Below are 22183 nucleotides of genomic sequence, written 5' to 3'. Positions count from 1 at the left end.
CTATGTTTGATTCTTTTGAAAAACATGAATGAAAATGACCATTCGATGTTATAATGCTTAAAACTTGTTGTACCTAATGCCTAAGTGCTCACAAAAAATGCATAATTCTTGCATTTTTCTCCAAAATTAACTCCCTCAAAAATATAAATAGATAGATAAGTCAAATCTAAGAAAGGTTTACTCTTATTGAATTAAAAAGTGTTTTCTTCCCTTAATGTAAAGATAAGCCTGTTGGTGTTCTGTTGCACAGTAGGGTAATAATAGTTAACAATAGCATGCTGTACTTGTCTAAATAGCTAGAAGAAAGATTTCTGAATGTGCACACTGCAAAGAAACCTTGAATATACCAACTGATGGATGCTAATTATCTTAATATGATCATTAAAATGTATGCATGTATTGAAATATTACATTGTACCACATAAAATGTACAATTACTGTTTGTCAATGAAAAAAACTAGTTGTACCATAATTCAAGCTGTTGTGTACTTTTGAAAATGAAATATTGTCACATTTCCAATTCTTTTAATTCACATACATTCTGTTCATTTTTTAAAGCTCTTTCTTTTGCCTCCCCATACTGAAAAATTAAAAAAAAATGGTTAATACAATGAATACTTTATCTAGATTCAACAATAAACTTCTGATCACATTTGCGTTATCTCTTTTTGTATTTACTTCTCTGAGTCATTTAGAAGTAATTCAATGACACACCACTCCTAATACTTTATGGCATGCCACTCCTAATATATTAGTATATGTCTCCTAAGAATAAGGACATTCTTCTGCATCACCATCATACAGCCATCACATTCAATACACTTAATGTTGGTATCGAAGACTTATCTAACATACAGTCCTTAATGAAGTTTCACCAGTCATCTCAACACTAACTTCATAGGTGGTTTTCTTCTTTTGTTCTAATCCAGGATCCAATCAAGGAACAAGCTAGCATTTAGTGGCCCTTGATTCCAGAACAATTAATTCACTTTTTAATCTTTTCCTTCATTTACGTTTTTGAAGAGCACAGATGGAGTATTTCATAGACTGTCATACAATCTTGATTTGTTTGTTTCCTCATTACTAGGTTTAGGCTAAACATTCTTTAGAAAAAACACTGCACAACAATGGTGTGCACTTCCCATTGCATCACACCAGGAGGCGCTCAGCATCCGTGCGTGCCTCTCCTGGGGATGTGATGAGACTCAGATTGGATCCTCTGAAAAAAGCAGGCCCTAAGACAGGATCTGGGTACAAGCAGTTTATGTGGGACATGAGCACAGGAAGCACAATGAGGGAGTGGGGAATTGAGGGAGGAAAGAGGTGGACTCCCCAGGGCAGTAGGGGTCAATGTGTCCCACCCTCCCCCCCTGGGCTGGAGCTTCCAGAGGGCTTAATTTCCCAGGCTCTTCACTTCCAGGGTTATCTTTTAAATAATTATTTATTTGTGAAAGAAAAAGACAGAGGCAGACAAAGCAAGGCAGAGAGAGAGAGAGAGAGAGCGCGCGCTCCCATCTACTGATTTACTTCCTGAATGTCCACAATGGCCAGGCTGGGCTGAGGCCAGAGCCAACAGCAGGGAACCCAGTCCCGTTCTCCCACATGGTGCCAGGGACACAATTCCTGGAGCTATCCCCTCTGTCTCCCTGGGTCTGCATTAACAAGAAGCTGGAGTCAGGAGATGGGTATTTTTTTTTTTAAAGATTTATTTATTTATTTGAAAGGCAGCGCTACAGAGAGGCAAAGGCAGAGAGAGAGGTCTTCCATCTGCTGGTTCACTCCCTACATGACCGCGATAGCCAGAGTTGAGATGATCCAAAGCCAGGAGCCAGGAGCTTCCTCCAGGTCTCCCACATGGGTACAAGGGCCCAAGGACTTGGGCCATCTTCTACTGCTTTCCCAGACCATAGCAGAGAGCTGGATAGGAAGTGGAGCGGCTGGGACTCAAACTGGTGCCCATATGGGATGACGGCGCTGCAGGCTGGGGCTTTAACCCACTGCGCCACAGCACCAGGACAAGGGCTAAATGCCATTCCTAGGGTCCCTTTTTCTAGGTTCTTTAAGAATAGATTCATATGGATTCCCCAAGGTCAAGAGAGCTCCATGGTGCCCATTCAGCAGGGGTTTATGTCCTTGGTCTGCAAAGAAGCATAAATAAACTCCAACCATCATGGATGCTTCTTTATATCCCTATATAAAACAGCGTGCTGTTGGAAGTAGAGAACCAGAATCCTGCTGAAGATGAGAGGGAGAAGGCGGTGCTCAGGAGCTAGATGCATTGCTCTTTTAGGATGTCAGGCCCTCCTGTTTGTTTAGAGATACAAATCAGTTCCTCCCAACATACTTAGAGTCACTGATGGGGTCGGCATTGTGATACAGTGTGTTAAGCTGCTGCATGCGACTCTGGCATTCCAGATGGGCACGGGTTTGAGTCCCAGCTGCTCCACTTCAGATCTAACACTCTACTACCCCCACAGGCCAACTCCCACCATTGCCTGGCTCAACACAGAGCGGGTGTTGGCAGTGTGTATGGAGCAGGGCTGTGCGGAGGCGGAAGTGCTGGGGCCCAGTGGACCTGTGATGGAGACAGTGCCCACAGAGCAGCCACAGCAAGCAGCGAGGTCTGGCATGCATGTTCCGCCTGGAGTGCTGGGCTCTGCAGGTGATGGGAAAATACACGACAAGGCTGCTGTCCTCAAGGAAGTCAGGGTACGTAGTGGTGCAAAGTCTGCAAATGTTCTACTTTCTCTTTCTTTTTTTATACTTATAAGTAGTGGTAACTCCCCATGACACAGGTATCCGGGAGTCCCTTGAGTGTGTCCCCAGCTGTCGTTTACTTCAAGGCTGCTTTTTCTAGTCCTCCATACTCACCATGAGCAGCAAGAAAGTCATACCAGGAGTGTAGTCAGATTGCACGCATTTACCTAAAACTCTTTTTGGCTTATCTGTCTCACTACTTTCTGTGCTACACATTGATTGAAGGATCATTTCACGACGTTTACAGATCCTTAATGTTGGGCAATGTGGAAAGACTATTCCCTTTAAAAGTTGGGAAAATGGGAAATTGTTAAATAGTAAATGTATGATTTTTAAAAAAATATTTAAAACAAACATGTTCAATAAAGAAAACTTGGAAAACATAGAAAAGTAAGAAGGTCATCCAGGATCCCAATCAACCACAGTTGATATGTTGGTGTATTTCCTCCTAGATTTAGTTTTTATCCTAAATTTTTTATTATTTAGAGATTTATTAATTATAAATAGTTATTCTTACACTGTAAACATAATTTGTAACCCTTTTAATGTAGTGTTACTCATAATCTTTAAAACATTATTTATAGGGGCCGGCACCATGGCTCATTTGGTTAATCCTCCACCTGTGGCGCCTGCATCCCATATGGGCACCAGGTTCTAGTCCCGGTTGCTCCTCTTCCAGTCCAGCTCTCTGCTGTGGCCTGGGAAGGCAGTGGAGGGTGGCCCAAGTGCTTGGGCTCCTGTACCCACATGGGAGATCAGGAAGAAGCACCTGGTTCCTGGCTTCAGATCGGCACAGCGCTGGCCGTAGCGGCCATTTGGGGAGTGAACCAGCGGAAGGAAGACCTTTCGCTCTGTCTCTCTCTCTCACTGTCTATCTCTACCTGTCAAATAAAAAAAAGCATTATTTATAATGACTCTATGATTTTATAATATATCACACTTTATTCCCCCAAATTTAGATGTTTTGGGTATTCTTAATTTTCTAGAATATTAAGCACTGCAACAGTATACACATTTGCATTAAGTTTTATCTTGTAATCTTATTTATTTCCATAGAATAGATTCCTGGGAACAGATATGTTTGCATAAAGGGTACAAATGTTTCCGAAGCTGCTTGGAAAAACATTCAAGATGGAAGGACAGTGTAACTGGCCCATTCACTGAAGACTGTATAATTCACAAATGGACACAACAGACATGAAATGGAGGAAACATCATCATTTGAATCAAGTCTATACAGTGGATATGACTTAGATTGATGTCTGTATCTTGATAGCAGGCATACATGTCCTGTTTCAAATAATTCCAGGCTGTGAAAAAAAGGGAAAAACAACATGAGTAAATATGGCATGATTAATAATCAATAATCTATGTAGCAACTTTGATGGATATTAAATAGTCGACAGAACAGGAAAATATCTAGTTGAAACTGCCAGGGAAGGTATCATACTTTATATACTGTTAAACAAAACAAAAAATGTCTCATTCATGATTTCTCTTCATTTTGGACTTGCTAAATAGGTTTAGCAGCTTCAACAATCATTAGATTAGTATGAATATCTTAGTATTTGAAATAGAAGTGGTTTCAATAGGGTTCTTTAAAAAGTTCATAGAAAATGTATATTATGAAAAACTAAGAATGAATTTCAAAATTTTTGGCAAAAACTTCTATTTTACTTCAATTTCCTCAGTAGCTTTCTGAAGCCCTCTCACATTCCCCTTCTTTCTCAAGGCCACTGACTAGCGCATTTCACATAAACCTTTATTCCCTGACTGTAGCAACATTCAAGAAGAGAAATTCTTCCCATGAGATAAGGTTCTGAGCCTTTCATTATCTTATGGACAGGGAAATTCTTCATAAATGGTAAAGATTCTCTGTGTTTTTGGATTTTCTCTCCATAGAACACTGAAATGCTGCTCATTGAAAACACCACTATTTTCACCATTCAACATGGAATGTAGATTTTACAATTTCTGAGTTGACTCCATCCTTACAGAGAAGCCAACAGACACATTGGAATGAGGAGAAAAAACTGAAAGATTACAGCAGGAGTAAAGAGGAGGGCAGTGGTACTGGTGGTGGGGGGCGGAGTTGATGGAACTAGAGAGACCTTTGATCAGGACCCACTGGGTTTGGGGGATGACATGAGAAGGTGCAGGCACCAGTGGGGATCTATTACCTGGATGATGACCGAGTAGGTTCCACACAGTATCTTAGACAGTTGCATGCCTGCTCTCATGAGGCAGATGATCACTTGCAGCCCACTGAGCGTTATAAGAATGGAAAATAAAATGATGTTCCATTCCACTACGTGTGTGGGTTCCAGGCACTGAATCCATATGCTGGAATCTGTAAGGAAACTGAGACAGAGAGGGAAGATGGTTAACAAGACCCACGGCAAGGGAGGGACAGCTGCGGCTGTTTAAGGTATCAGAGTGCCTGGGTTTGAGTCCTGCCTCCACACCTGCTTCCTGCTTCCTGTTAATGAGCATCCTGAGAGGCAACAGGTGATGCCTCAAGTACTTGAGTCCCTGTCATGCACCTGGGAGACCCAGACTGAGGTCCTGGCTCCTGGCTTCAACTTGGCCAAGTCCTAGCTGTTGGGATCATTTGAGAAGTGAATCAGAAAGTGGAAGATCCTCTCTCTTTCTGTCTCTCTCTGCCTTTCAAATACGTAATAAATATTTTTTTAAAAGAAACATTAAAAAAAAAGACCCATGGCCAACATACAGGGTTCAAGAAGGACAGCCACAGATATTTTTGCTTGGGAATTTAACATATATGTTTATTTATTTATTGTTTTGATAGGCAGAGTGGACAGTGGGAGAGAGAGACAGAGAGAAAGGTCTTCCTTTTGCCGTTGGTTCACCCTCCAATGGCCGCTGCGGCCAGAACATCGTGCTGATCCGAAGCCAGGAGCCAGGTGCTTCTCCTGGTCTCCCATGCGGGTGCAGGGCCCAAGGACTTGGGCCATCCTCCACTGCCTTCCCGGGCCATAGCAGAGAGCTGGCCTGGAAGAGAAGCAACCGGGACAGAATCGGCGCCCCAACCGGGACTAGAACCTGGTGTGCCAGCGCAGCAGGCGGAGGATTAGCCTATTGAGCCACGGCGCCGGCCAACATACATGTTTAAAATATATAGTAACTGGGGCAGATGCTGTGGAGTAGCAAGTAAAGCTACCACCTATAATGCCAGCATCCCATATGTCAGTTTAAGTCCCAGCTGCTCCACTTCCTATCCAGCTCCCTGCTAATGAGCCTGAGGAATGGCCCAAGTCCCTGGGCATCTGCACCCACGTGGGAGATCCAGAAGGACCTCCTGTGTCTTCACTTTGGCCTGGTCTAGCCCTAGCTGTGGAGGCCATTTGGGGAGTGAACCAGTAGATGGAAGATCTCTCTCTCTCTCTCTCTCTCTCTCTCTCTCTTTCTGTAACTCTGACTTTCAAAGAAATAAAAATAAATCTTAAAGAGTTCCATAACAATGAAGGGCAGCATGTTGCCGAACCAAGAGAGGCAGAGACAGCCCATTCTCCAGGGTCCCTGAAGCTGAACTGGGCTGCCAGGAATGGATTGAGCTAGTGCTGGACAGAAAACACTCATATGGCAAGATAACAAAGAGAAGTTTTGCCGGAAACTCCTTGACTCTGTCCCAAAGCCCTCTGAACAGTTGTTCTCTAACGTGAGTCTGCATCAGGATTATCTGGAGGGCTTGTTCAAATACAGACTGCAGGGCTTCACCCCAGAGCTTCTGGGTCAGCAGATGTGGGTGAGGCTCAAGTCTGCATTTCCAGCTTCCCAGGTGACACGGCTGCCACTGCTCTGGAGCACACGGTAAGAACCTCTGCTTAGAACACTGCGGGCCACCGTCAGTGAGAAGAGGCGGATTAAGCGATGGCAACAGAACAGACCATATGGGCTCCAGGTTCTGTCCCGGTTGCTCCTTTTCCAGTCCAGCTCTCTGCTGTGGCCCGGGAAGGCAGTGGAGGATGGCCCAAGTCCTTGTGCCCTGCACCCGCATGGGAGACCAGGAGGAAGCACCTGGCTCCTGGCTTCGGATCAGCGCTGTGCGCCAGCCATGGCAGCCATTTGAGAGGTGAACCAATGGAAGGAAGACCTTTCTCTCTGTCTCTCTCTCTCTCTAACTCTGCCTATCAAATAAATAAATAAATAAATAAATAAAACAAATAAGCAAGTGAGCAGGGAAACAACATTAGTGATAAAATCTGGCATGTCATGAGAACTTACTCCATCTAATTTGTGTATTATTTCCATGTGATGCTCAATTCTGTGAGGGAGAGATGATTATTATCTGCAACTTACAGAGCATCCAGGTATTTATCTGAGGTCACACAGCTTGTAAGTAGGAGACAAGGGACTTAAATCCAGATCAGCAAGCATCAAAGACCTGTGCTCCAAGAGCAACGCTCACCCTGAGATGTCCATCTCAGTAGAACCTTCTGTCAAGTCCATGTGAATCCCTAGAGGAGAGGGAACTTGTGCAATTTATCTCTGATTCTTCAGCACCTGGCCCAAGGCCTCGACAGAGTACATGCTCAGTCATTCTTGGTGAATAAATGCTCACATGAATAGCTGGTATGCACAATGTCAATATTAACACCTGCTGCTTTCTGTATTTACCAGCCCTGGAAATTTCTCTGGGGTACTAGATTCTTAGCTTCCTTGCATGGCCGCCAAATAATGTTTTAACTTCAAACATTTTTTAAAAAGAAGATTTGTTTATTTGAAAGGCAGAGTTGCGGGGAGGGGGTAGGGGGGAGGGAGGCAGAGAGAAAGATATCTTTCATCTGCTGATTCATTCCTCAAATGGCATCAATGGCCAGGGCTGGACCAGGCCAAAGCCAGGAACCAGGAGCTTCATTCTGGTCTCCCACATGGATGCAGGGTTCCCAAGCACTTGGGTCATTCTCTGCTGCTTTCACAAACGCATTAGCAGAGAGATGGATCAGAAGTGAAGCCGCTGGGACATGAACTGGCGCCCATATGGCGCCACAACATCGGCCTCCAAACGTCTTTATATAGGTGAAAACAGACCTCAAAGACAACTTAAAAGAGTAACGCAGAGGCATGTGGTCGGCCTGAGATTCACGCATTGGAAGGGAAGAAGCTCAGAAGATGATGGTATAAAAAGGGGTCTTTTCACCCAGAGGGAATTTTTACATTAGGGTCCTGTTTCCAGAGGCCCCTTCTGTCCCACATAAGTGTCTCTTCCAATTCTTCAGGAAGGCCTGAGGTCATTGTCTAGGTTCTCCTGAGACAGCTCCCTGCTTACCAAGAGACCATAACACGTGACCAAAGTCATGGGCACAGGAGCAGCTCTGCTGAGCAGGCTGAGGGGCACATGTGAGACCTCAGAGACGTGGGCCTTCAACGATAGCTCCGGTTATGGGGCAACCGAACAAAACAGCTTCCCCAGGGAATGGTACAGTTACTCCTCAACTGTATTCCCTTAGGACTCTGAGCACAGCATGAGATCCAGGAACAAATCTGTGGACCTCTGCTGCATCTCTTTCTGGGCCCCGCTACCTTCGGGAGGCTCTGCAGGTGCTGGTACCCCAAAAAGCCCAGCGTGAGGCATTCCGAGATCCAGGATTTGGTTGCTTAGCACCTAACTAAATAACCAGTATCTGAGCAAGGACAGCTCTCTCGAGCCTTCTTAAACCAAGCTAAGAAAGCTCCTGGCTCCTTTCACGAACACCTGCGCCTGGTCGCCGTTCTTGGACCTCACACTGCAATTCCCTGCTAGCCTGGCCTGCTTCTACCCCTGTGTCATCTCTACTGCTGTGGCCCCCTGTGGAACCACCTGAGACTGTCATGTTTCTGAGCCCAGAATTCCACACATGGAACAGACCACACATCCAACCTGGCCATACAAAAAGACTGCATTGCTAAAACCACCCAGGTCCCCAACTCCAACAGTTATCAGACCATGATAACTACAAAGCCCTAATCTTCAATATGGAAAAAAACACACCTTTCTTTTGGACATCCCCATGACAACCTCAAAACACAGAATGCACATAGTATTAAAAAACTGAAGGAAAATATGTCTGAACAAGATTTGTGCAGGAACAAGTTGATCTGGGTATCACTAAGCTAATGGGGAAATCGGGCACTAAGGGAACTATATGGAGCCCCAAAGTGACCATGAAAAACGTGCATGCGTGCAAGACCAGGTGTTTGTGCCTTTCTGGCCTCGTTGGTTTGGAGACTCGTTCCTTACCGTCCACCAGTGCCTTCAAAGGCGTACTCCCAGCCATCGAGGGTGCGGCAGTATGGGCCCTGGACGAGACCCAATGCCGATATGACCAGGCAGTATCCAGAGAAAGCAACTCCAAGGGCAGAAAAGATGATGGACAGCAGTGTCTAAGTGAAATATAAAAGAAAGTTAGTGCCATTGACTGAGACAAGGAGACAGCATGGACAAATGGGCTGATAGGTACTGTCCACTAGCAATTCCTGCCTGCTAGGTGTGCTACTCGATATCCACAACCAAATGGAAAATTTAATCCGAACCTATCTGATCTTAAAAACAAGTTTTGCAGTGATCCTTTGTTTGGCATCACATAAAAGGAACTGGGTCATTTACTGAAGTTTTTCCCTTTTCCTGGAATTTTGATATCAAAATAATGATCACCTCTCACAGAAATGTGGTGTGGACATTGTTGCCAACCAACCTGTCCATATTTGAGATCTTCTTTCTTTTTTTAAGATTTATTTATTTATTTGAAAGGCAGAATTACAGAGATGCAAATGGCTGCAATGACCAGAGCTAGGCTGGTCTGAAGTCAGGAGCTTCTTCTGGGTCTCCCATGTGGGTGTAGGGGCCCAAACACTTGGGCCATCTTTTACTGCTTTCCCAAGATCAGAAGTGGAGCAGCCAGGTCTTGAACTGGCGCCCATATGGGATGCTGGCACTAGAGGCGGAGTTTAACCCACTATGCCACAGCTCCAGCCCCTTGAGACTTGTTATTTTCTAGGTAAGGTAGGTTCTCTAAGAATTATAAGCCATAGCTCCTGGCTTTCTCTTGTGCAGATGATACTTTAGTATCTTCACACATGGAAGAGATGTAAGGGGAATACCAGGTGTTAGGCTAGAAATCCATGGGCGAGTGAGGCTGGGATGAGGGGAGGTGGGTGCTTTCATGTGAGTATAGGAAGACTGACATTCAAGGGCAGCTTGGCAGGAGCAGAGTGGTAACACTCTGTGGGTCTCTGGAGTCTGTAGGCAGATGGTCTGATCCAAGAGGGGATTTGCTCAGAGGAGCCAGAGGAGCTTCTGAGGACCGGAGGTGGTGCTAGTGCAGGAGAAACAGGGTAGATGGGACACCTCCAGCCCTTGCGCAGTTCATGAAGTGACTGCAGCTTCGTAGATCTCTGGGCCAGAGACGGCCTTAAACTCCACATCAAGGAGCCTGGACTTTATCCTTCACGGCAAGGGGTTTTTCCTGCACTAACTTTCACCAAAAAAAATTGCAAATCTAAAAAAAATACTGAAAATGCATACCATAAATTCTTATATACCCCTTCTGCAGACTCACCTACTGTGAATAATTTATTATTGAAGCCGATCTTGTGGTGCAGCAGGTTAAGTTGCTACCTGGGATGCTGGCATCCCACACTGGAGTCCCGGCTGCTCTGCTTCCAATCCGGGCCCCTGCTAACGTGCCTGAGGAGGCAGCAGGAGGTGGCCCAAATATTTGGGCCCCTGACATACCTGCTGGGCCCGGTTGGAGTTCCTGGCTCCTGGCTTTAGCCTGGGCCTGCCCTTAGTGTTCCAGCTATTTGGGAGGTGAACCATCAGATGGGCGATCTCTCTCTGTGTCTCTCCCTCTCTCTGTCACTGCTTTCCAAATAAATGAAGGAAAAAAAAATTTTTTTTGACAGGCAGAGTGGACAGTGAGAGAGAGAGACAGAGAGAAAGGTCTTCCTTTGCCGTTGGTTCACCCTCCAATGGCCACCGTGGCTGGCGCACTGCGGCCGGCGCACTGCGCTGATCCAACTGCAGGAGCCAGGTGCTTCTCCTGGTCTCCCATGCAGGTGCAGGGCCCAAGCACTTGGGCCATCCTCCACTGCCTTCCCGGGCCATAGCAGAGAGCTGGCCTGGAAGAGGGGCAACCGGGACAGAATCCGGTGCCCCGACCAGGACTAGAACGCGGTGTGCCGGCGCCGCAAGGCGGAGGATTAGCCTATTTAGCCGCGGCGCCGGCCAAAATGAAGGAAATTTTTTAAAGTAATATTTTATTGTTTATTCTGTCTTGCTCTCTCTCTCTGTGTTTTACACAAAAATAAACTTTCTTTTAACTTCCATTTCCATCAACTTTTCAAAGTACCCTCATATAGCTATCTATACAAACACAACTATTTAGTTACATTCTTTCATTGTAAATTGTTTGGAAGTAGGTTGAAGACATTATGGTGTCTCCTCCCTAAATACAACAGCTTGCTCCTCCTAGGATAAAAATATTCTATGATTTTGTAGCTGTTTTTAGCTTTTTTGTGCAGGATCCAAGGAAGGTTTATGTCTGTCTAGCTGCATTTGATCTAGACCGGTCTCTTTTTGTTTTTCATGATAATTTTTTTAAAAGAATCTCAGCCAATTGTCTTGGACAATGCCTCACATTCTGGGCCTTTCTGGTTGTTCCTCACTACTGGGTTCAAACATTTTGGCACGAATACTTGGTGGATGTGGTGTATTTCGTGGAGCTCTCAAGGACGCCCATCAGCTCTCTCCCATGAAGAGATATGTTTTCCATTTTGCAATTAATGAGCAATTGGCGAGGTAGTACTCTGAGAGTGTCATATTCTTCTTCCTAATAGCATTACAAGGGATGGATTTAGTATTCACTGATGAGTCTCACATCCACTGATCACTAATGATAACATGGGGTTTGCACTGTGCTGCTCTTATAATGCTGTCATTTCTCTGCATTTATAACATCAATTTTCTGCACGGAAGAACTTCTGTTTCCCATTTCGCTCTCATTTGCCTCTCTCTTTCTGACTCACGGACATTCTAATTCAATGTTCTACAATCCGTAACTGCTATGATTCTTTTATTTGCTCAGATGCTCCAAATTTGGCCTGTGGGAAGAACTCCCCTAAGCGAGCTCCTGTGCCCTTTGACCTACCCCCATTAGTCTTCCAACACTTTGTTTTCTGGCACAAAAAGCGTCCAGCTCACTACCAACTCATCCTCCTCTAGACCTTCGATAGCTGCGTTTTCTAACACATCATGTGATTGGTTTTTGAGCAAAGCAGTGACACGGCCAGGATGCGCCTTTGCGGGACTGCTCTGGCGGTGGTGCCATGTGGGATGATATAACCAGCAGATTATTGCTAGTTACAGTTTATAAGGAAAATTTGCCTATTCTCCAACACCAACTCTGAGAAAGAAATAAGGATGTATTGAAAATATCGAGATCCTTGTTTACCTAACAGATCCTTAAACTGTTCACTGGGGAGACCAATGAAGAATTTCTTTATTTGGGGAAATTGGCAAACATGATGTATGTATATATACATATATATATACACATATATATATAAAAACTTGAAAATTTTCATAGAAAAATAGAATTTATTCGTAAATAAGAAATTTATAAGTGACAAATTTATTTTGACACCAAAAACGCTTGAAATGCATGCAAAGTTTTTTCATAGCATGCATTTCCATGAACTTTTTAAAGATAATCCCATAAATACACATGCAAATTGCAATCTAATGAATGGAAATCGTTGTGCAATTGAGTTGAGTCACAAAATAATGTAGGAACATTGAGGCATTGCTTCATTTTCTGTAAACTGCAGAAGATAATGCTGCCTGTATAACAGGGCTGTTTCAAAAATTAACATGCAATAAAAATATTAGTTATTATTTCAAGTGCCTTTCTCCAGCCAATATCTGCTCTCCGGGAATAACTGCCCAAGAACTTTGGCAGAAGTCTATACCCCATTGACATATAATGCCTTGGTCTGTTCCTGTTGCTGTCACAAAATTACTTTAGAGTGGCTAATTTATAAATAACATGATTTTATTGTTCATAACCTAGGAAGCTTGGAAGTTCAAGATTCAGGTGCCTACAGATCTGGTGGCCTGTAAGGGCAATTTCTACCTGTCATCAGGTGGTAGAAGAGGCCAAGTGTACTTGCTATCTGGACATTAACTTGCTTATGAGGGAAGAGCCCTTGTAACTCATCCCCTTTGCAAGTGGCCCACCTCTTGATCCTACCACAATGGGGAGTAGGTTTCAGCGTAAACTTTGGAGCAACACTTTTAGATATAGCAGACAGCAACCGAGAAGTGAATCTTGAGTGACCTCACTTATATTTCTGGAGTTGCAGACGGTATAAACGGGGGCAGACTCTAATTTGACCTTCCAGATGCATTTTATTTTGTTCAAATGAGACTTCATTGCCAACATTTTATAATTGGGCACAGATATTTTATAATTGGGGAGCTTTACATAAAAATAGGTATTTCTGCTTTCTACTGAAATCTGAAATCTTTGCCCAATTTTACCATGGTAACAATTCACTGGACTTGAGTGGTATTCCCTCTCCTCCTTAAGTGGAAATTTTGCTCTAATGCCTATCAGATTCAATTCTTTAACTTACATCATATATTTGGCAAATGAGCTGGGAACTCCATTCTAGAACCTACTTTGAAAAAGCGAGACAGGGAATCTGGGGACTTCTTTCTCCCCTCCTTCTTCTCTTTCCAGTGAGATGTCAGCCATATTATCCAATGCTAATTAGAAGATCCTGTTGAGACTATTTCTAGCATCCTTTTGTGCTGAAGATGCTAGTAGTGTGTTAAGGCAAAATGAACACATTGACTTTTACTATATACTTAATGGCATATGTTTGTTTTCTAGAAATTCCCTGAGTACCGTAGTTACAGATATACCTTGATCCACTGCTTCACCTGGGTACCTTGGAAAGCTCTTCACAAGTATAATATAAGTAGCTACCAGGGGATGTCTGAGTCAACTGGTTAGGTGTGCATGTGTATGCAAATACACACACACACACACACGAGGGCATTTCAATGTTCTTATCCTTATTCACCAGGGATACAGCACTAAATTAAAGAACTAATTTAATTTTACAGAGGCATCACTCAAAGGATGTTGGCCATACCATATTGACTACACATTAAAATCTCCTGAGGAGACTTAAAGAAATATCCGCGCCCAGTTTGGGCCCCAGACCAACAGAATCAGGGAATGCAAGGGAGTGATTCAGTCATTACTATTTTTCCAAGCTCCCAGGTGGTTGCAGTGGGCGGCTCACATGTGGAACCCCTTCTAGCCCACCAGACCTTGTGGTAAAGAGCCTGCTAGTTAATACATCAGAGTTGTCTTTGGGCCGCAGGTGCCTCATCCATAAACTAGGAGGAATGATGACTTAATTCAGTGGGTAACTGTGAAAGCAATGAACAATGAGGAGGCGGAAGAGGATAAAGGTAGAAATATAGGCGCCCAGGCCTGCTTGCAGAGCCCAGGCTAAGCAAATTCAGTTGTTAATATGTCCTATGGTTTTAGAGTAATTTTAAAGTTTCAGTTTGTAGAAAGTGTACCTCACATACACCCAACAACATGACTGAACCTAAAAATTATTATGCAGATAAAAAACAAACATTATAAGCTTCTTTTTATATAGAATGCAAACTAATCTGTAATGACAAAGAGAAAATCAAAAGCTAATTTTTTCATGGTGGGTGTGTGGCCTAGTGGTTAATTTGCTGCTTGAGTTGCCAACATCCCACATCAGAGTCCACTTCTGCTCTTCACATCTACTCCCAGCCGATGCACACCTTGTGAGGCAGTGGATGACAGCTGAACCATCCGAGCCCCTGCTACCTATGTCGGAGACCTAGGCTGAGTTCCTGGCTCCCAACGTCAGCCTGACCCAGGCCTGGCCTAATCCCAGCCTTTATGGATATTTGAGGAGTGAACCAACAGGTGGGAGCTCTGTTTCTTCTCTCTCTCTCCAAATAAATAAATAAGTTAATATGTTAGAGTAATGGAAATGTGATGGTGGTTTTGTGGGTATATTCGACTGCTCAAATTCATGGAATTGTACACTTTCAGTGGTTGTTACTTGTTATATGTAAATTAGCTCTTGATAAAGTTGATTAGGGAAACCCAGTTAGGAAAATGTAGTGGTGTTTCCTAATTTCATGTTCCTTTATGTCCACAATTTCTGGAAGAATATCAGCAGAATAAAGGTATAAGCCAAATGCAGATGATTTTTGGAGTAAATTCTCGGTTTCTGAACTGATAGGATGGGTCTTTGGAGGTATCAATATTTTTGTCTTTCTGACAGAGAGGAAAGAAAGTTGGAGCCCACTCAACCTCCTCAAAATATGCTGCTCCTACCGTGTATTTTTCACTGCAGTTTTCACTGTGGCAACGTTTACAGCTGTTTTCATTCTCCAGGACAAGAAGAATGGCTGCCACTATAAGCATCTGTAGGAGGGAAGAGAGGAGAAGTCAGAAACAGAGTGCTGGTTTCCACCCACGCCCTTAACCAGGCTGGGGTTCAAATCCCTGCTCTGCCACTTTCTACCTGCGTGAACTAGAGAGTCCTTCCTTGCAAAACAGCATTGAGAACTCACCTCACTGGGTTGGTAGGAGGCAATCTGTAAAGTGCTGAGCAAGCTGCTCGATGCATAGTAGGTAATTGATAAGCACAAGCTGTTATTGTCATGATTAGATATCATCAGAAGCTAACTCACTGATATAGACAGGGAAATACCACCATGGGCAGCAAAATCTGCATTTCCCACTGACTCCACTGTAGAGAACGAAGGAAAATCATTCCATAGTTTGTGGTTTGCCCGCCTCTCCCCTTTCACTGCCCTCTGGGAATGGAGGCGAGAGGCATGGTTTCTCTGAAATTGTCACTCTTTGAAGTGAGTCCAGTTTTCTCATGCATTCACACTGTCTCAGGTTCGAATTTTGCAGTGTGTTTTGCCTGTATGGAGCCAACAAACTGGGAGAATTCAATGAATTCCATTTCCCTTTCTTGGGATCTCTAGGCAAAAGGCTGGCCCTCTGGAAAATGTATGGATTCTTTAGTTACGATTTCTGGCTAGAGCAGGTATGGACCATAAATCGCTGATGGAAAATTCTCCACCTACCCCCTTCAGTCCTTTGCTGCATTCTGAAAGTGAGTTCACTGTCACTTCACTGTCGGTAGTCAACATTTCCAGTTTCCAAATTCATTCAGCTTTCGTTTATCTGTACATTTAATTATTATCTATATTTGCCTCCTTTCTCTTTATTTATTTATTTATTTATTTATTATTTTTTTGACAGGCAGAGTGGACAGTGAGAGAGAGAGAGAGAGAGACAGAGAGAAAGGTCTTCCCTTGCCATTGGTTCACCCTACAATGGCTGCTGCTGCCGGCGCACCGTGCTGATCCGAAGCCAGGAGCCAGGTGCTTCTCCTGGTCTCCCATGCTGGTGCAAGGCCCAAGCACTTGGGCCATCCTCCACTGCCTTCCCGTGCCACAGCAGAGAGCTGGCCTGGAAGAGGGGCAACCGGGACAGAATCCGGCGCCCCGACCGGGACTAGAACCCGGTGTGCCGGCACCGCTAGGCGGAGGATTAGCCTGTTGAGCCATGGCGCCGGCGCCTCCTTTCTCTTAAAAGGAGTTGCTGAAGTTATCATGATATATCTCAATCATTTCTAGAAAATGAAAAATAGAGAGCAGCTTCTTTTTCCACTTTTAAATTTATACCCTATATCCCCTTCCTTTTAACCCCTTTATGCTAGACTGTAATACATTCTTGTGTAGGCCTTTTAACAGTCCCATTTGCTATAAATACTTAAGGAGGGGACACTGACAAGATAAAGCTGAAACACAGTGGCACACTTCTTTGTAATGTTGTAGAAGCTGTTAGATGTGGACTTGGACTAGCGGTTTACAGATACCAACTGTGCAAAGAGAAACTGTCTCCTTGTCTTGTTTTTAAACATAAATGAGATCCTGAGGACTTGAGCATGGTAGAGAAAAATTACCCATAATCCCACCACCATCATGTGATTTAATGTATTTATTTCAGTCTTTCTTCACACACATATGCTTTATGTCACTCCAATAATAATTTATCCAATTTTGTTGTACTTTTTTCTACTTAACACGAAATTAATATGCATTTTGCATGTTGTTACATCTTCATACTTATGCTTTTCATTGCTGTATGAAAGGAATCTACATCTATTAATTATTTATTTTAAGTGAATTTGAGAATTTTTAATTTTAGAGGCAGAGAGAGGGAAAGAAAGAAAAAGAAAGGAGGAAGGGAAGGAGGGAGGGGGAAGGGGAGGGAGGGGGGAGGGGAGAGGAGAGGAGAAGAGAGGAGAGGAGGGGAGAGAAGAGGAGAGAAGAGAAAAGATAGAGACCTCCCATCTGCTAGTTCACTCCCTCAGTGTTCATAACAGCCAGGGCTGGGCCAGGCCAAGCCAGGTGCTGGGAACCCAATCCAGGTCTCCCTCGTGGTGGCAGGGGCACAATCACTTGAGTCACCACCTGCTGCTTCCCAGGGTCCACATTAGCAGGAAGGTGGTATTGGGGGAGAGGCAGGGCTCTAATCCAGGTACTCTGAAATGGGATCTGGACAGCTTAACTGGCATTTCAACTGCTAGGTCAAATGCTTGCCCCCTGGAATTTATGTAACTACTTCTCTGCTAGGATGTTTCTCCTAGTTACTATTATAAATCATGCTGCCACAAACATCTGTACCTACAGCTGTTTCCGTATTTTGGATTATTTCCTCAGAATGAGTACTGAGATTTAGGTATATAGTCAAGAGGCTTAAGCATTTTCATGGAGCTTGATATATTAGACCAAACTCCTCTCCAAAAGCTTTGCCCTTATCTTTAGTGCCACCAGCAACATCGGTTTTGTGTCTGTTACACAGCAACTTCCACAACCTTGTTATTAGTATTTTCAAAATTACTACTTTAATATGCAAGAACAATAACTAAATGAAAGCTGATTTCCCACATAGCTTTTCAAATATTATAAAAAACACTCAAAGAGATGTAAAGACAGATTATTATGAGTTTTCTTTTACATTACTGACTGTTTAGGAAGGTTACAGTACACACTGTGCTGTTTTTAGAAATGATACGATCAGGAAAAGTGTCTTTTCCTCTGAGTTGCCAGCATGATTTACTATCACTTTGTTTATTCCTAATGAACACACCCCAGGAAAACGTTCGTGGATACTTACCATTGATAATTGAATTTTCTAGAACATCTTCCATTGTTAGAGATATCATGGAATAATATTTAATGACAATATAACCCATCTTTTAACAAAAAGTTGTAATTACAATAGTCACTAGTTACATGCTATATGTTAAATTGGTGTTATTTGATTCCCATAATGACCCTGAAAGACAAGGATCATTATTCGTATTTGTCAAATGAGACCACTGAGGCTGAAAGATACTGAGTAACTTGCCAGAGTTCTCATGACAGAAACTGCAGAGTTTAGACCTGAAAGCAAGTTTTTCTAAATCTCCAAGTCTCGGCTTCTCCATGCAGTCCTAATGCCCCTCCAAGCTAGAGAAATCACCAGTGTGGACAGAAAGTCTCTTCTGGAACAGAGGTCAAACAGCTTGGCATTCACGGGGCCGTATTATTTTTTACAGGTCAAAGTTCCACAAACTTTCATCAGGGCTAATCCGCTGCACTGCTGTGCAGTTCATCAAAAACACAGCTACTGCCCTCATCCTGACGGGTTACCTGCCCCTCCGCCCCTATAAACCTTCCAAATCCCAAACCCAAGATTTCTGACATTGTCTTTCCACTCTTTGTTATTCTTACTAAGTGCAAGGCAATTCTGAGTAACAGCTCCCTCTTCCAGGATCCTAAATTTCCAAAGTCACACTTACCATGACACCTGAGAAACAGATGCCTTCAAAGTACCACACGTAGTTGGTGAGCTTATTGCTGGATGCGTAGGAAGTTTGCCCATTGGGGAAATACAATAAAATATTCACAATGATACTCCAGAGTGCAAGCGGAATCAGCAGGCAGCTTAGGCAGCCTCCACACTGCCGGGAGCCCATTTTCGCCCTGTGTAGAACCTGTAGAGATTCCAAGTGCATAGAATCGCATAAGACCGCTTTTCTCCCTACCTGCTGCCCCGTGCCCCCCTGGTTTGAAGTTACCTGCCACTTTCTGGGTCAGAGCCCGTCACTTCATATTCACAAGAAGCCGGGCACTTGGATTTAACTGCAGCCTTGACAGTCTCAGTGCGAAATAGTGGTCTAGTGTTAGGAGAACAATAGACAATGAGCCCGGGCTGAAGAGCTGAGCTGGGCTTCATCCTGTGCCAAAGGAATGCGGTGTTTTCACTGCTTTTTAAAATAAGTCATTTTCCTCTGGATTAAATTACTAAAGACCTAGCCCTGAGCATGTTTTCAGAAGGAAGTCGGGGTGGGCACTGGAATTGAGTGTGCCAAATTTCATCCAACGGTGGTCAGAGGATTAAAGATAAAACTCCCAAGCAGCTTTATCCTAGAGCAAGAGAGCTTTGTTAAACTATCCTGAAGTTAGAGATTTTTGGTAGATCTAGTTTTCACTCAGGGTTCTCTATTGTACTCGTGATTCACTGAGCACAGAGCGTACAAGAAGGACTAAGAAAGGGACTGGTAGGTGAGGACAGGACAAGGAGACAGGACATTGATGAGTTTATTGTTATGAGAGCATCACAACTTTCCCTCCTGGGGTTCACACCTGCCATCTCCCACTCTGAAAATAGAAACAGGCACCAGTGCAAGTCTTTCTCACTGCTAAGAAAAAGGAGGTAAAGGAACATGGGTAATTTGGTTAAGACTTTATGAGTTGGGGCCGGCACAGTGGCGTAGCAGGTTAAGCAGCTGCCTGCAGTGCTGGCATCCCATATGGGCACTGGTTCGAATCCTGGATGCTCTACTTCCAATCCAGCTCTCTGCTATGGCCTGGGAAAGCAGTAGAAGATGGCTCAAGTGCTTGGGCCCCTGCACCTTTGAGGGAGACCTGGAAGAAGCTCCTGGCTCCGGGCTTCGGATCGGCGCAGCTCCGGCGTTGCAGCCAACTGGGGAGTGAACTAGCAGATGGAAGACCTCTCTCTTTCTCTCTCTCTCTGCCTCTCCTTCTCTCTCTGTGTAACTCTGATTTTCAAATAAATAAATAATTTTTAAAAAAAAAAAAGACTTTATGAGCAATGAGTGTGAACCAAGGATTAGGAACTCTCCCTTCAAATTGTTGCCTTCAATGGAAAGAGCCTCCGATCTCTTGGAGTGCATTATGGAGGGGAGCCATGCGCTGCTTTGTTCAAGATGATGTAGGCTGCCTGGGCACAGAGTTCAAGCATTGGTTTCCTTTTGTTGAGCCTCAACTTCCTCAGCTGTGAAATGGAAATAAAAAAATCATATCTTCCCCAGAAGGACAGTTTGAGAAATAAATAAGACCGCACGCAGTACAGTGTCAGCTACAAGTAGACAGGCGGCAGTAAATGGAGCCCTCGTCATTAATGAAAAGTGCAGTTATAGGAAGATGATGCTCCAAATGGTACAGAGATCAGAAGGAACGTCACTCATTTCCTCTCCTCTGTGCCCAGAGTTCTGTAGCATGAAGTCTTAAAATCTTGATCCCAAAAAAACACTTAATGTGATTGTCCTCTTGAACTTGTTAATATTTTATACTTCAAAACATTTGTGGGACTGTGGAAGTAAAAGTGAAGTTGAAGGTGTGAGTGATGGCAAGTGGGTGAAACTGCTGCTTGGGATGCCTGCATCTCAAATGGGAGCTCTAGTTCAAGTTCCCACTACTCTGCTTCTGGTCCAGTTTTCTGCTTATGCACCGGCAAGGCAGCAGGTGATGGATCAAGTGTTTGGCCCCGGCCACCCACTGAGAGGCTGGGTGGAGTTCCTGGCCTAGCCCTGGTTTTTGCAGGCATTTGGGAGTGAAACAGCAGAGGATCTCCACGCCCCATACCCTACCCACCCCAGCTCTGCTTTTCAAGTAGATAAAAATGAGTAACATTTTAAAAAAAGAAGCTAAGCAAATTATATTTAGAAGAATTGTTAATCAGTTAAAATGTTACTTTAAAAAAGATAGGTTCATTATGGTGTAAAAAAGTTTTGAAAGCCATGCATAGTTTTTCATAATGTAATTTTCCATGAACTTTTTGAGGACCTGTTGTATATACTTTTAATTCAAGAGTATAAAATTTTACTATATTAATATATTTATATTATACTTATTTTTAGAAAATTAAAGTATTTGGTGCCACTTTTTAATTTAAACAGAACAAATCAAGGAACTATTAGCCTTACACTATGGCAGGTTCTAAAGAAGTTTTCTGGCACCCCCTTGTGGATGTGATTTTTTTTCTCTAGTGTTTTTAATCTAAGTGCATCAACAACTTCGAGGTGTTAGATTTTTTTTTCCAGAGGCAACTTTCGGGATTGAGTGCTTATGGAGCACTTTCCGTGTGCCGGACATTGTTCTAAGAGCACAGAAGGGGCCAATGGACAAGACAGTCCCAACCCTCTTGGAGCTTGCACTCTAGTGTAGGGGACAGTAACAACAATTTTTGTACCTATATCTACATACGCATGTATATTATCAGGTAGTGGAAGCATGGCTAAATAAATCAAGGAAAAGTATCTCTCTGTTTGTCTCTCTGCCTCCCTTCTGCAGAAAACAGTTGCAGGAGTCTGTTGGAGTCCATGGGTTCTATTCCTTAATATCTATTTTATATCTATGGGAAAGGGTGACTATCAGGAGGGAATGTGGGATTCAAACCCACTAGGTTGCAGGGTTGTTAGTTTGGGGGGCGAGGAGAGCTACTGAGCTAGAAAGATAGGAGGCGGTGACTAAGCAGTTGAGATTATTGGATGTTTCAGGAATTGGTCTAGAAGTGTTCCATCAAAATTAATATGCTGAAGCTGTAACCCCCATAACCTCAAACATGACTATATTTGGGGATAGGGATGTCAAAGAAGTGACTAAGTTAAAATGAGGTGAGTGGGGTGGGCCCTGATCCAACCTAATGTCTAATGGACATTTCAGAAATGAATCAGCAGGTGGGAGATCTCTCTCTTTCTCATTCTCTGCCTCTCTCTAACTCTCTGTATCCCTCTCACTGCCTTTCATAATAAATAAAAATTTAAAAATGAAACACAAACATCAGTTTGTCTCCAGCTCTCTCAACTCAGTCTTTTTGGATACAAAAAGACATAGCAGAAGCAGACATGTTCTCTAGCTAAAATGCTGGTGGGGACGCTTGTGTCCCACATTGTCCTTGGGTACTTGGATTTGAGTCCTAGCTCAAAACAGCTTCCGGTTGGGGCACACCCTGGAAGCCTGCAGGTGATGATTCAAATGGCTGGGTCC

At 43.6% G+C, this 22183-nt stretch overlaps 1 protein-coding gene across 2 annotated transcripts; it reads right to left on the bottom strand.

Moving 5' to 3' along the window:
* Nucleotides 1-3719: 3719 nt before the first annotated feature.
* On the bottom strand, nucleotides 3720-19115 carry TM4SF18 (transmembrane 4 L six family member 18). 2 transcript variants are annotated; one of them, XM_062178563.1, is made up of 6 exons: nucleotides 18970-19109; nucleotides 18691-18885; nucleotides 15159-15248; nucleotides 8999-9141; nucleotides 4938-5118; nucleotides 3726-4067 (listed from the first exon to the last, which is right to left on the bottom strand). In XM_062178563.1, exons 2-6 carry the CDS (start codon nucleotides 18865-18867, stop codon nucleotides 4053-4055), a joined length of 606 nt encoding a protein of 201 aa, XP_062034547.1. In that variant the 5' UTR covers nucleotides 18868-18885; nucleotides 18970-19109; the 3' UTR covers nucleotides 3726-4052. The 2 variants fall into 2 exon arrangements, with proteins under 2 accessions (XP_062034555.1, XP_062034547.1); XM_062178571.1 differs by lacking the exon at nucleotides 15159-15248 and having other exon boundaries at nucleotides 3720-4067; nucleotides 18970-19115.
* Between the last annotated feature and the right edge of the window lie 3068 nt (nucleotides 19116-22183).

This window comes from Lepus europaeus, chromosome 2 (assembly GCF_033115175.1).
Source record: "Lepus europaeus isolate LE1 chromosome 2, mLepTim1.pri, whole genome shotgun sequence".
Classification (NCBI taxonomy): Eukaryota; Metazoa; Chordata; class Mammalia; order Lagomorpha; family Leporidae; genus Lepus; species Lepus europaeus.
The sequence above is the reverse complement of the archived record's forward strand: the minus strand, read 5'-3'. Positions and strand labels throughout refer to the sequence as shown.

Bases quoted from the DNA above. Each gene is read 5' to 3' on its own strand.
- TM4SF18 (XM_062178563.1), bottom strand. From the start codon at position 18,867: ATGGGCTCCCGGCAGTGTGGAGGCTGCCTAAGCTGCCTGCTGATTCCG. The intron at 9,142-15,158 runs GTAGGAGCAGCA...TATTTCACTTAG, and splicing joins ACTGCAGTGAAAAATACACG to ACACTGCTGTCCATCATCTT. The intron at 5,119-8,998 runs GTAAGGAACGAG...TCTCTGTCTCAG, and splicing joins TTTGAAGGCACTGGTGGACG to TTTCCTTACAGATTCCAGCA.